The 13,484-nt window shown below is 34.5% G+C and overlaps 1 protein-coding gene across 1 annotated transcript in view; it reads right to left on the reverse strand.

Annotated features, from left to right (window-relative positions):
- The window catches only part of SLC26A8 (solute carrier family 26 member 8), a 74,747-nt gene that overhangs the window by 50,509 nt on the left and 10,754 nt on the right, over window positions 1-13,484 (reverse strand). Inside the window, exons 3-4 of the mRNA XM_011373557.2 lie at window positions 4,833-4,949; window positions 3,163-3,344 (exon numbers count right to left, since the gene is read on the reverse strand). Coding sequence (XP_011371859.2) covers window positions 3,163-3,344; window positions 4,833-4,949 — 299 coding nt within the window. The remainder of the gene's footprint in view (window positions 1-3,162; window positions 3,345-4,832; window positions 4,950-13,484) is intronic.

Consider the following 13,484-nt stretch of genomic DNA (forward strand, 5'->3'; position numbering starts at 1 on the left):
TATATATACATAACTTATTAGTCTACTGGTGTTGACATTTTACCAATTGAAGCAAAGTATAGAAACTTTACTTCTCTTTATGTTTGTTTACAAAAGAATTGTTTTCAATATTTCTTCTATATACATTTTGAATCATATCAGACAGCATTATAACTTTGCTTCAACCATCAAACATAATTTAGAAAACCCAAAAGGACAAGAAAAATCTATCATACTTAACAATATTTTTACTCTTTCCATTATTCTTTTTTCCTTCCTGATGTTTCAAGATTCCTTCTTTTATCATTTCCTTTCTTTTTAGAGAACTTCCTTCAGCCATTCTTTTAGGGTAGGTTTGTTTATGACAAATTCTCTTAGTTTGTTTATGACAAATTATCTTAGTTTTCTGAGAATGTCTTGACTTTCCTTTCATTTTTGAAGGATATTTTCATTGGGCATATGATTTTGGATTGGCAACTCTTCTTTCAGTGAACAAAAAATATTGTGCCACTTCCTTCTGGCCTCCATGGTTTCTAATAAGAAATCTGCTGTTATTGTTTTCCCTCTGTAGGTAAAGTGTTTCTCTCATTGCTTTCAATATTTTTTTTTTTCATTGTCTTTAGTTTTCCGAAGTTTGACTATAATTTGAATCTGTAGCATTAGATATTTTGCCAAATTTGGGAAGTTTTCATCTATTATTTCTTCAAGTAATTTAGCCTCATCTTTTTTCTCCTCTCTTTCTGGACTCTTATTACACAAATGCTAGATCTTTTGTCCCTGAGGCTCTGTTAATTTTTTTCAGTCAATTTTCTCTCTGTTGTTCAGATTGGGTAATTTCTATTGTTCTTTCTTCAAGTTCATTGATTTTTTCCTCTGTCTCCTCTATTCTGTGTTGAGCCCATCCTTTAAATTTTTAATTTTGGTTATTGTATTTTTTTCAGTTTTAAAATTTCCATTTTGGTTCTTCTTTACATTTTCTATTTATTTGCTGAGAACAGAATATTCTTCACGTGTTTCAAGCACATTCATAATTGCTTGCTGAAACATTTTTTAGAATGGTTACTTTAAAATCTTTCCAGATAATTCTAACATTACTATCATCTCAGTGTTGGAATTTTTTTATTGTATTTTTTTTACTCAAGTTGAGATTTTTCTGGTTCTTGGTATAACAAGTGATTTTCGGTTCAATCATACATTTTGGGTACTATGCTATGAGACTCTGGATCTTAGTTAAACCTTCTGTCTTAGCTAGCTTATTTTGACAAAATGCTGGAAGGGGAAGGAGAGGGTACCAACTTGTTATTGCCTGGTAGGAGTAGAAGTCCAGGTTCTCCTCTCAGCCTCCACTGACACCTAAGGCAGCAGGGACTCTTTATTTTGCTGGGCATGGGTGGGAGTTCTGGATCCCCCTAGGCTGGGAGAGACAGGAATGCCTTTACTTTTTCCCACATGGCCTCCAATGACACTACAGCAGAGGGAGGTTGTTCTTATTACTGCCGTGTAGTGATGAAAGACCTGCTCTTCACTGGGCCTTCTCTGACACCACTCCAGCAAAGAGTAGGAAGGTTGTCTCATTACTGCTCAGTGGGAATGGAAGTCCTAACTCTCTATTTGTTCTTTTCTTCTTCTCTGTCAAACCCCAGTTGTGGGTGGGTGAGTACCTCATTATAGCTACTTGAAGATGAAAATCTAGGCTCCCTACTTGGCTTTTGCAGGCATAAATGGTGGTGACACCACAGTTCTGTTTTGTCTTGGTGTTTGTCTGGTTATTGTATAAATGTTTCAGTCTTGCTAGCCTTTCCTGGTCCTGTGGCTATAAACTGCAGACTTTTGTTGGGACTTTTCTTTGGTCTGCATCTGTCTGCATTTTGGGTTTCTGGCTTCTTCAGCACCAAGATTGAACTATATGAGGCAAAAAGAAAACCCAGAGAACTCACCACTGTGTTGTACTTTGTGTCCTAAGGTGCCAAGCCAGTTTGCCTTCTTCTCTCCACCTTTCAGAGTCTTCTATATATAAAGTTTTAAATTGTATTTAGCAGAAGAAACAGGGAAAATGGAATGTTCTGGAAATGGAATGTCTCCTCCTTTACTAAATAAAAAAACTGAGGCTCACAGAAGGAGACAGAACATGCCCAAGGCCACTTGGATAATTAACAGCTTACTGACTTATTGCCTGTTATTTTGTCTTCTCCTACAAGATTAAATTTTTTAACTACAGGAAATATATATATATATAAATAGATGAATGATAGATGAAAACTTCTCAAATTTGGCAAAAGATTATGTTTCTGTTAAAGTACCAAATTCATTTCTTTGTACCCAGTGATTATAATTTATTGATGCTTACTAAGTGACAGGATCTGGGCTGAGTGTTTTACATGCATTTTTTCCACTTAATCCTTACAAGAACACTACAAAACAAATATTATTATTCTTATTTTACACATGAGTAAACTAAAATCCACAAAAGTAAGATAATTAAGTATGTTAATATAGCTGGCAAATGTCAGGGCTGGGGTCAGCCCACCATGATAGCCTGCATTTGTAGGCTTCCAAAAATCCTTATCTAATGAAAGATTACCCCAGGAGAGATCAGTGATAATTAGCTAGAAAGTGGGTTAGTTGAAAAGAGAAATAAATCTGGAATATGTAACTTTAGTTCAGCAGGTGAAGCTTTAGATAGTAGACTCTCAGAAAAATTAAAGACACTGCCTAAAATAAGTTTGATATTTTAATAGGTCATTGATATTATTGTCCTTAAGCTATGGTTCTGTCATTGCAGAAAAAGGATTCCAGGTCTGACTCTAAAGCCTAGTAACCCCAAATGTAGTATGTGAGCCTAATGATGTTACTCTTGTTAAAAACAGATAAAGAAAAAATTTAAAAACATGAAATCATGAGTCAAACACTAAACATAGTTCCTAGGACTCTTCTTTAGTCTTAGAGAAGGGACTGGTCAGAATGTTCGGTATGTCATCTTAAATCAATTGTGGATGATTTCTGACAAAGGATAAGTTTTGTCACTGAGGAAAGAGCCTATCCACACATTCCGCAAGTTTTCTAAAAATAAATCACTAAAGTTCCATTATATCATAATGGATAACAGGAGCTATTAAATGGGTCTATTTGGAGCTCTTTTGTTTATTTATTTCTTCTTCAGAGGTTCAGAGACTCAGGTCTTACCTGAATAATTCCAGTCAAAAACGTTGTGGCTGCCACTGCACTCAAGGATTTGTTATAGGCTGCATAGAAGAAGGGGTTAGAAAAGTCATCTTTGATGAAAGTTCCCATTATCAGGTGGCCACTATTGAATGGGTACAATGTCAGGACATCAATCATCAGAGCACTCACAAGGAAGAAAGGACCTATGAAAGAAGATATTTAGGCAGAAGATGAAGTTTTAAGTCCAGGGAAACTGACAGATATAGACAAAATCAAGGCATGAACTAATGTTGTTTTGTTCTTGATCTGAAGAACTTTTCTCATTTTAAAGTGGCTATTGAGAAGTAAGAAAGAGCAATAAAAAAAACTCTGGGTCCAGAAACTATGATCAATCCACAGAATTTAGATCTTGGTGGTCTAGGTATTAACCTCTTTCATTATGGGCATATGGAGTGGGATTCAAAGAGAAATTAACTGGAAATGTGTATCAGGTTCAGCTGCTGTGTCTATTCTTAAAGATTGTGGAAAGAAAGATGGTGGTGAAAGTATCAGAAAACAAAGCTAATCAATAACAATAATAAGAAAAATAATACCTAACACGAATGAAGGATTTACCAGGTACAAAATGACACTGAGCTAAACCTGTTTCAAATATAATTTCATTTATTTCTCAGATCAACATAGGAGCAAAGGCAAATCTTACTTTTAAATTACCTAACAGAAAAAATAGATAAATAAAATAAAATAAACTACCTAACAGAAACAAAACTCTAATAGTCCTTATTATCAGTATTTGGAAATAATTGTGGTATGCTCCAGGAACTTGGAAATATGGAAATAAAATTGTTCTTTCAATGTTCAAATGTAAAATCAACACATACTGGATTTTAGTAAAGATATGTGATTAAAAAGGCAGACTAGCATTCCACATCTTGAAGAATGGGATGATAACCAGACCGAATATACAAAAACATCTGGAGAAAGAGTGTGTCGGTCAGAATGATCAGTGTCAGTTGTGTGGGGAAGCCCAGGAAAAGCCACTTCATGGAGTGAATGGTGGCAATTCCCCCCCAACACATTGGGGCATTTTGTGATTTGATTTCTATGCAGGTTCACTCAGGTGAACTAAATGTACTAATTATATGACTTTTAACTACTGTCGTTCGTGTAACAATCATTTCTAATTATTAAGTAGTATGTGGACTTTTGAGTCTGGGGGAAAAAAGCATTCGTCCTGTGGATTTGAGTGCTTTGATTACTATGGCAGCCTTTTCTCATTGTAAATTAATAAACTGACATGATTATTATACATCAGGCCCACAGAATTTGGTTATTATGGGTCCAGCTGAAAGATGGATCCACTCTAGAAGTACTGGCATAATTGTTACTGAATCTTCCTGGTTGAGGGCAGTTAGATTCCAATGTGTGGTAATTTCACTAAGGAAAGTACTTCTGTCCTTTAATTTCTTTGAGAAACAGCTGGCTGGCCTGTTTATCTGGTGACATTAATAATGATACACTAGAAGTCTTTAATTTCTAAAGTCTGAACACTAACCCTATGGAGAGAGTGTTCATCTTTTGTCTCTTTCCTTTCCACCTTAACCGTAGCTTTAATTAGGGTTCCTTAGCACTAAGTAAATAATTGAGGTGGGGACTTCATTCACTTTCTGTGTTTCCAGTACTAAACTCACCAATGGACATCTGATGACATGATCCAAAAATCACGTAAATTACTGAAGAACAGAAAGCTGCATACGAGATATTGAAAGGAGGAATCAGTTGCCTTGCCAGCAAACTAAATGTCAGTCCTGAAAAGCAAGATAATTAAAGTAAGAAAAGGTAGCCTGTCTTTTAAAAGCACCTTAAATAAAAACTATAAATAATATTTAAAATGAAAAGGTTCTATATATCCAACTAAGTATGGTTACAGTATCCCTTGGCATTCAGCCTTTAGTTAGTACCTTTTATTATCTCCTTCGATTCCTAGCATCTTTTCCTATTATACCACGTGCTTTTAAATCTCAGTTCTAAATCATAGACTTACACACCTTTCACTGTGAGGTCTTCATGCTAATTATGGAAAGCAAAGATCACAGCAATAAGACCTCTAATTCTAACAGCTCAGAAGCTGCACTTCTCCCATCCCCAGCCTAGTACAAGAAGGCCCTGGTAATTCTCCAGGACTGGAGATAAAGCTGGGGAGCAAGGCAAGAATTACACATAACTGACTTGACTCCAAGTTGGTCTATCTTCCGTATGCTAATCACTGTCATCTCTTCCTTCAGCTCTTTCTTCAATACTTTCTTTTCTAAAAAGCACCACGAGAATTAGGAAATTTTGAAGCAAATGAATTAATATGCATGGTGTCATCCTTTGATTCTCAGACCCATAGCTTCTGCCTAGAGAGCCTCAACTTACATCATACCAGTGTGCTCATCTGAATTCTGTTATGAGTCCAGTGAGCTGATTTATCGTCATAGACAGGAAAGGCTCCCTTTTTATGGAAAAGTTCAAATATATACAAAAATAGAGTATAATGAACTTCTATGTATCCGTCGCCAGCTTCAACAATGGTTAATTCATGGCAAATCTTGTTTCATCTATGCCCCCTCTTCTCTCTCACTTCATATTATTTTTAAGCGAATCCAATACATTAAATCATTTCATCTGTAGATTTTCTTTTAATTTAATTATAATATTATCATCACACCTAAGAAATTAAGAATAGTTCTTTAACATTATCAAATATCCAGGCAATGGTCACATTTTCCTGTTTATCTCATTAATGGTTGTTGTGGTAGAGGTCCTCTAAGATGATCAGCAATGCTAATTGGTATTCATGTCCTCGCGTGATCCCCACCCCATAAGTGGAAAATGGATCTTGTAACTTGCTTCTAATAAATAGGCTACAACGAAAAAGACAGGATATCACTTTTGAGATGAGGTTGCAAGAAGGCTGTGGCTTCTGTCCTGGTTGCTCTCTGACTCTCTTTCATTCAGGTCACCAGCTGCCAGAGTTGTCTTCAAGGGTGTGTGACTGATGCAATTACATAGAGCCCTGGGCTAAGAAGTCTCCAAACTTGTCTTTATTCCCTTCTCTGATCATCTTGAAATTATGAATAACTTTTGAACTAGGGGCTCTGCATTTTCATTTTACATTGGGTTTCACACATGTAGTTGGTCTTGTCAGCTGCCGTGTTGTGAGGACACTCAAGCAGCCCCTGGAGAGGCCCATATGGCAAGAAAACCAGGCCAGCCAGCAAACACATGAGTGAGCCTGGAAACTGATCTTCCAACCTCTATAGCAGGAGTCCCCAACCCCCAGGCCACAGACTGGTACCAGTCCGTGGCCTGTTAGGAACTGAGCCGCACAGCAGGGGTGAGTGGCAGGTGAGCGAGCAAAGCTTCATCTGTATTTGCAGCCACTCCCCAGCGCTAGCATCACCACCTCAGCTCCACCTCAGATCATCAGGCATTAGATTCTCATAGGAGCACGAGTCCCTGGAGCCAAAAAGATTGGGGACCACTGCTCTACAGAGTCTTGAGATGACTGACACCTTGACTGCAACCTCATGAAAGACCTTAAGGAAGGAAGGAAGGAAGGAAGGAAGGAAGGAAGGAAGGAAGGAAGGAAGGAAGGAAGGAAAGAAGGAAGGAAGGAAGGAAAGATAGTGGGTTTGGGGGTAATTTTTAAAAAATTATTTACTATTATATGATGTACTTTCTTTTACAATATTTGTGTTTACATGAGGACTCAAATAAGTTCTTCATATTGACTGATATGTCTCTGAAGTCTTTGGTAATTTACAGGTTCCCTTTCCCCATTTTTTTCTAAGAAAGCGCCATTGACTGCAAGAAACAGAAAACCTGCTCAAATTAGCTTAAGCAAAATAAGAAATTTATTAAAAGAGTACAAAGGGCAATTGGGCCTCATCAGAGACTGGAACCAGAACCAAAAAGTCATCAACATTCAAGGCAGCTACTTCCCCAACCTTTTTGTCTCTAGGCTTGCATGGTTTCCTGTCTTTGTTTCTAGTTTGGGGCTATAATGAATAATATTGCTATGAATATTTTTATACGCAGGTCTTCTGGTGCATAGATGTATAAGTTCCTTGAGATAATATACCCTGAAGCATAACTGCTGGGGCATTGACTAGAAAATGCCAAACTGTTTTCCAAATAGTTGTACATTTACCCTCCCACAAGCACTGCATGATAGTTCCCATTATCCACATCTGCATTAGCACATCATACTGTCAGATTTTTAATTTTAATGTGCATGAGTTAGTGTGTAACTCATTTTAATTTCAATTTTCACTTCACAAATTACCAATAATGCTGATCAATCTTATTGTTCCCTTACAGATTTGTGGGAGTAAATTGTCCTTTGTTGGGTATATTGTTACAAAATCTCTCTCATTCTGTAGTTTGCTTTTCAATTTTTATGGTGTCTTTGAATGAACTGAAGTCCTTAACTTCTACTTAATTCAATTTATCAGTCTTTTTCTTTCAGGATAGTATTTTTTTGTGTCTTGTTTAAGAAAGCATTTCCTACTTCAAAATCATGAAGATATTCTCCTAGATTATTCTAAAAAGTCTTCATTGTTTTACTTTTTACACTTATGTCTTTAATCTATCAGTAATAGGTTCTTGTGTATGGCGTGAGGTAGAGTTCTAAAAATTGTTTTTTCATACCAGAATTCAATTGTTTCACATAATTAAAAAGTCTGTTTCTACAGTGACACATCTGATATAAACTATGCAACTTACATATGTGTGTGTGACTCTTTTCTGTTCCATTGGCCTAATTTATCTCTGCAATAGTACGCTCTCTTACTTTTTCAGTAATTAATTTAGTAATAGTTTTGATAATTAATTTAGTAATCCCCATTTTTATTGAGAAATGTAACATACACATAGAAAGTGCATTAAAATAGGTGTTGAATTTAATAAATATTTACAAAACAAACACCCATGTTACCACCACCCAGGTCTTTGACCACAACTTCATTTCTTCCCACAGCGATATTCATTATTTTGACTTTTGTGGTAATTTCTTTGCTTTTCTTTATAGTTTTACCACTAGCATAGATATCTCTAAACAATATAGTTTAGTTCAGCCCACTTTTGAACTTTATATTAATGGAGTTATACTGCATATAATTTTTATTTCTGTATCTTTTGCTCTAACCTAGGAATATGCTATCTTTCGATTAAGATCTTCATTAACATTACTAAGTAGTATAATTTCTTTTTAAAGGGTTTGCACATCTTAGTTTCATTAGAATTGAATTCATATTTATTATGCTTTTGTAAATGGTATCTTTAAAATTTTTTTCACTTGCTCTTTCCTGCAGGTATATAGAAACATAATTGATTTTTATATACTGACCTTGTATCCAGCAACCTTGATAAAATCTTACTAATTCTACTAATTCATCTGTAGATTCTTTTGAATTCTCTACATGAAAAATTACCTATAAATACGAAGGTTTTATTTCTTCCTTTACAATCTTTATAACTTATATTTCCTTTTCTTGCTTTAACACGCTGCCTATGAATTCCAGTATAATGTTGAATAGCCCCTATTTACTCTTGATAAGCAACATATAGTATGAAGAATGAGTCTTTTGAAATGTAAGGTTTCAAATAACTTACCAATACAGAGAAGGTAAAAGAATTACTTGGTAACAGTCTGAGAACTAAGTTGTCCAATCTCAGTTAAGTTTAGGCTATGGAGAAATAGAAGGAAATCAAGTTTCCAAACTTTCCAACACCTTTAAAAACTTTTTAAATTTTGAACTAATTTTAGACTTACAGAAATGTTACAAAAATAAGAGAGTTTTCATGTCCCTTATCTGAGTTTCCCTGTTAACATTTTATGTAACAATAGTATAATTATCAGAATCAGGAAATTAACATTAAAAATTAAAGATTTTATTTGAATCTCATCTGTTTTCCCACTAATTTCTTTTCTCTGTTCCAGGATTCTATCCAGAGCCCCACATTCCATTTAGCTGTTATTCTTCCTTAGTCCTGTAATCGCTGATAATTCTTCAGTCTTCACTTGTTTTTTTTTTTGACTTTGACACTTTGGAAGAGTATTAATGTTCAGTTATTTTGTTAAATGTCCTTCAATTTGGGGTTGTTTTAGGTTTCTTCATGATTACGCTAAGGTTATACATTTTTGGTGAGAATACTACAGAAATGATGTGTCCTTCTTAGTGCATCATATCATAGGATTTGTGATCTCCAAATGTCTTACTACTGGTGATGATCAAGCATTGAACACTTGGTTCAGGTGTTTTTTTCCACATTCTCCTTCTGTAAAGTAGTGGAGTAATTAATAAATATCTTGAGGAAAATAATTTGAAACTATGCAAATCCCATTACATGCTTTACAAACTTTCACTCACTAATTTTAATACCTGTTAGTGGATTTTATGTACAACAATTATTACTATGGTGTTTCTCTAATGATGATTTTATATTTTCTTTAATATTTATAAATTGGAATTCTACTGTAGGGCAGATCTGGCATCTTCTTAATAAGGTCTCCACCACGTAGTATTTTATTTCATTTGAAGAAATTTATGAAGTCGTTAGGTACTACCTATTCAAATATAAGTAAAACTTTCACATTATTTACACTACAAATTATTTCATTATTCATACAACTTAAAATAGATCTTAATGTAAAACATAAAAATATAAGACTTTTAGAAGAAAATATAGGAAAAAATCTTTGTGACCTGAGGGTTAGGTCTTACATATGATAGAAAAAGCACAATCAATAAAAGAAACAAATTGATACATTAGACTTCATCAAAATTAAAACTTTTGCTCTGCCAAAGGTATTGTCAAGAGAATAAAAAAAATAAGCAACAGACTGAGAGAAAATATTTGCAAATCACATATCTGACAAAAAAAAACTGTATCCAAAATATATAGAGTTCTCAAAAATTGATACTAAGAAAACAAAAATTCTAATTAAAAAATGGGCAAATGACTTGAATAGGTACTTCACCAAAGAGGATATGAGGATAGCAAATAAGAAAATGAAAAGATGTTCATCCTCATTAGCCATGAGGAAAATGCAAATGAAAACCCTGATGAGAGAACACTATAATCCTCTTAGAATGGCTAAAATAAGAAATACTAAAAACCTGACTTCCTCAAAACAAAAAATTTTGCTCATTAAATACTTTGTTAAGAGGATGAAAAGACAGGCTACAGACAGGGAGAAAATATTTGCAAAACACAGAAGAGAAAGGACTAGTATTTAAAATATATAAATAACTCTCAAAACTCAACAGTAAAAATGTGAACAATTCAATTAGACCATGAGCAAAAAACAAGAAGAGACAATCATTAAAATGTATAGATGGAAAATTCACATATGAAAATATATTAAATATCAATAGCCATTAGGGAAATGCAAACTGAAACCACAATGAGATCTCACTACACATCTATCAAACTGGTTAAAATAAAAAGTAGTGACAACACCAAATGTTAGTGAGGATGCAGAGCAACTAGATCATTCATAGATTGCTGGTAGGAATGCAAAAATAATACAACCACTCTGGAAAACAGCTTGGCAGTTTCTTAAAAAGCTAAATATGTAACTACTGTACTCCTGGACATTCATCCCAGAAAAATGAAGACTGTGTTCACTAACCTGCATGAAAATGCTCATAGCCAAAAGCTGCAAACAATCCAGATGTCTTTTGAGGGTGAATGTTTAAACAAACAGTGATACATACATATAATGGAATACTATTTGGCAATGAAAAGGAATAAACTATAGATACACACAACAGCCTAGATGAATCTTCAGAGTATCAAGATGCTGAAAAAAGCCAATCCCAAATGGATTGCATGATTCCATTTATATAACTTTCTTGAAATGACAATATAGAAATTAAGAACAGATTAGTGGTTGCCAAGCATAAAAGAGGAAATAGAGGCAGGAGGCAAAGTCAGGGTGACAGTAAAAGGGCAACAAGAGGGATCCTTGTGGTGGCGGAAATGTTTTGTATCTTTCCGTATCTTTACTGTGTTCATACCAATAATCTGGTTGTGAAACTGAACTATAGTTTCGTAAGATGTTACCATTGGAGAAAGTGGGGAGAGAATACAAGTGATCTCTCCCCATACGTTTCTACAAAGGCATGTGAATCTATAATTATCTTAAAGTATAAAGTTTAATTTAAAAATACTGACAATATCAAGTGCTGATAAGGGTGTGGAAAAACTAGAATTTTCATTCACTGCTGGTGGAAACGTAAAATAGTCAATACAGCCACTCTGGAAAACAGTTTGGCAGTTTCTTATAAAGTTAAACGTACACTTTACCATATGACCAATGATACCACTCTTGGGTATTTATTTACCTTAGAGAAATGAAAACTATGTGTACATAAAAACCTGTACATGAATGTTCATAACAACTTTATTTGTGACAGTCAAAAACTGGAAACAAAATGTCCATCAACAAGTGAATGGATAAACAAGCTGTGGTACAGCTGTATAGTGGAAGATTACTCGGCGATAAAGAGGAACAAACTATTGATGCATATAACCATTTGCATCAACTTCAGAGAGCTAATGCTGAGTTAAAGAAGCGAGCCTTCAAAAGTTACATACTGTATGAGTTCACTTATATGATATTCTCAAAAAGACAGAACTATAATGGAGAACAGATCAATGGTTGCCAGGGATTAGTGGTTAGGGAAAGCTGTGACTAAAAAGGGATGGCACAAGAGAGTTTGGGGGCTGAGGGAACAGTTAGGTATCTTGATTGTGATGGTAGTTACATAAATCTATATAGGTGTTTAAATTCATAGAACTGTACACCAAAAAGAAAAATATAATTTTACTGTATGATAACTAATTAATTTTTTAAAAAGGGATCCCTTATTTTTTTTTTTTAAAAAAAAAGGTACCACCTGCCTCTTTTGTGCTATGCACAACCTGTATAATCACAAGTTTCAATCCTACCTGATTGGCTCCAGAAGAATAGAGAAATAGAGTGTTTAAAGACTACGTAGGGAATTGTGAACTACTGTAAGTAAAGGATTAACAAAATTCTTTTTATTTTTCTGTGGATAAATTTGATATTGGGTTAACTTTCTAGCTGTATGGGGTTTTTTGTTTGTTTGTTTGTTTTTTGAATGAGCTGGAGGTTGGAATTCAAGAAGTCAACAGAACACCCAATTATTTCAACCCAAAAAGGCCTTCACCAAGACACATTGTATTAAAGTTATCAAAAATCAACAACAAAGACAGAATTCTCAGAGCAGCCAGGGAAAAGAAGACAGTAACTTATAAAGGAAAAACCATTAGATTATTATCAGACTTCTCAGTTCAAACCTTATAAGCCAGAAAGGAATGGAATCAAATATTTAAACTATTAAGTGAAAGGAACTACCAGTCTAGAATAATGTATCTAGCTAAGCTCTCCTTTAGATATGAAGGAGAAATTAAGACCTTTGCAGACATACAAACATTGAGAGAATTCTCCACTACGAGGCCTGCACTACAGGAAATACTGAAAGGTGTCAGCTCATCTAAAACAAAATAAAAAAACAAAACAAAAAATACATAATTAGGAGTAAAGCGACTATTAGGCAAATAGAAGCAGAGGAGTGCAACCCTTACTAAGAACAGAGCATTATAAGCTTAAATAATAATAAGAGAATTGCTATAGCAAGATAGTAATGAATGTTTAGCATACATAGGGACAAATTGAGATAACAATGACTGAAAAGGGGAGGATTCAAAGATCCAAATTTACAAAGGGGAAAGGAGATAAGGCACACGCAGAAGAAAATGGATGACTGTATATATATATAACTATCCTTTTTATATTCATAATGGTAACCACACACCAAAGATTCAGAACTGAAGTATATAATATAAAACAAGAAGGACCAAAGCCAAAACTCACAAAAGCCAACCGAAATAAAGAAAACAGAAACACAAGGACAAGGAAGCAATGGAAACACTGAGCTAACAGAAAGCAAAAGATCAAATGGCTATAAGAAGATCTCATATTTCAACAATCACCATAAATGTAAATGGACTGAACTCACCAATAAAAAGGCGCAGAGTTGCAGAATGTATCAAAAAACAAAACCCGACCATATGTTGCCTCCAAGAGACACATCTCAGCTCCAGAGACAAATATAGACTCAAAGTGGAAGGGTGGGAAATGACATTTCAAGTAAATGGCATTCAGAGAAAAGTAGCGGTACTAATATTAGACAAAATAGACTTCAAAATAAAAAAGGTAAAGAAAGATACTGAGGGACACTTCATAATGATAAAGGGAATCATGC

This window comes from Pteropus vampyrus, unplaced genomic scaffold (genome assembly GCF_000151845.1).
Source record: "Pteropus vampyrus isolate Shadow unplaced genomic scaffold, Pvam_2.0 Scaffold225, whole genome shotgun sequence".
In the NCBI taxonomy this organism is placed as follows: Eukaryota; Metazoa; Chordata; class Mammalia; order Chiroptera; family Pteropodidae; genus Pteropus; species Pteropus vampyrus.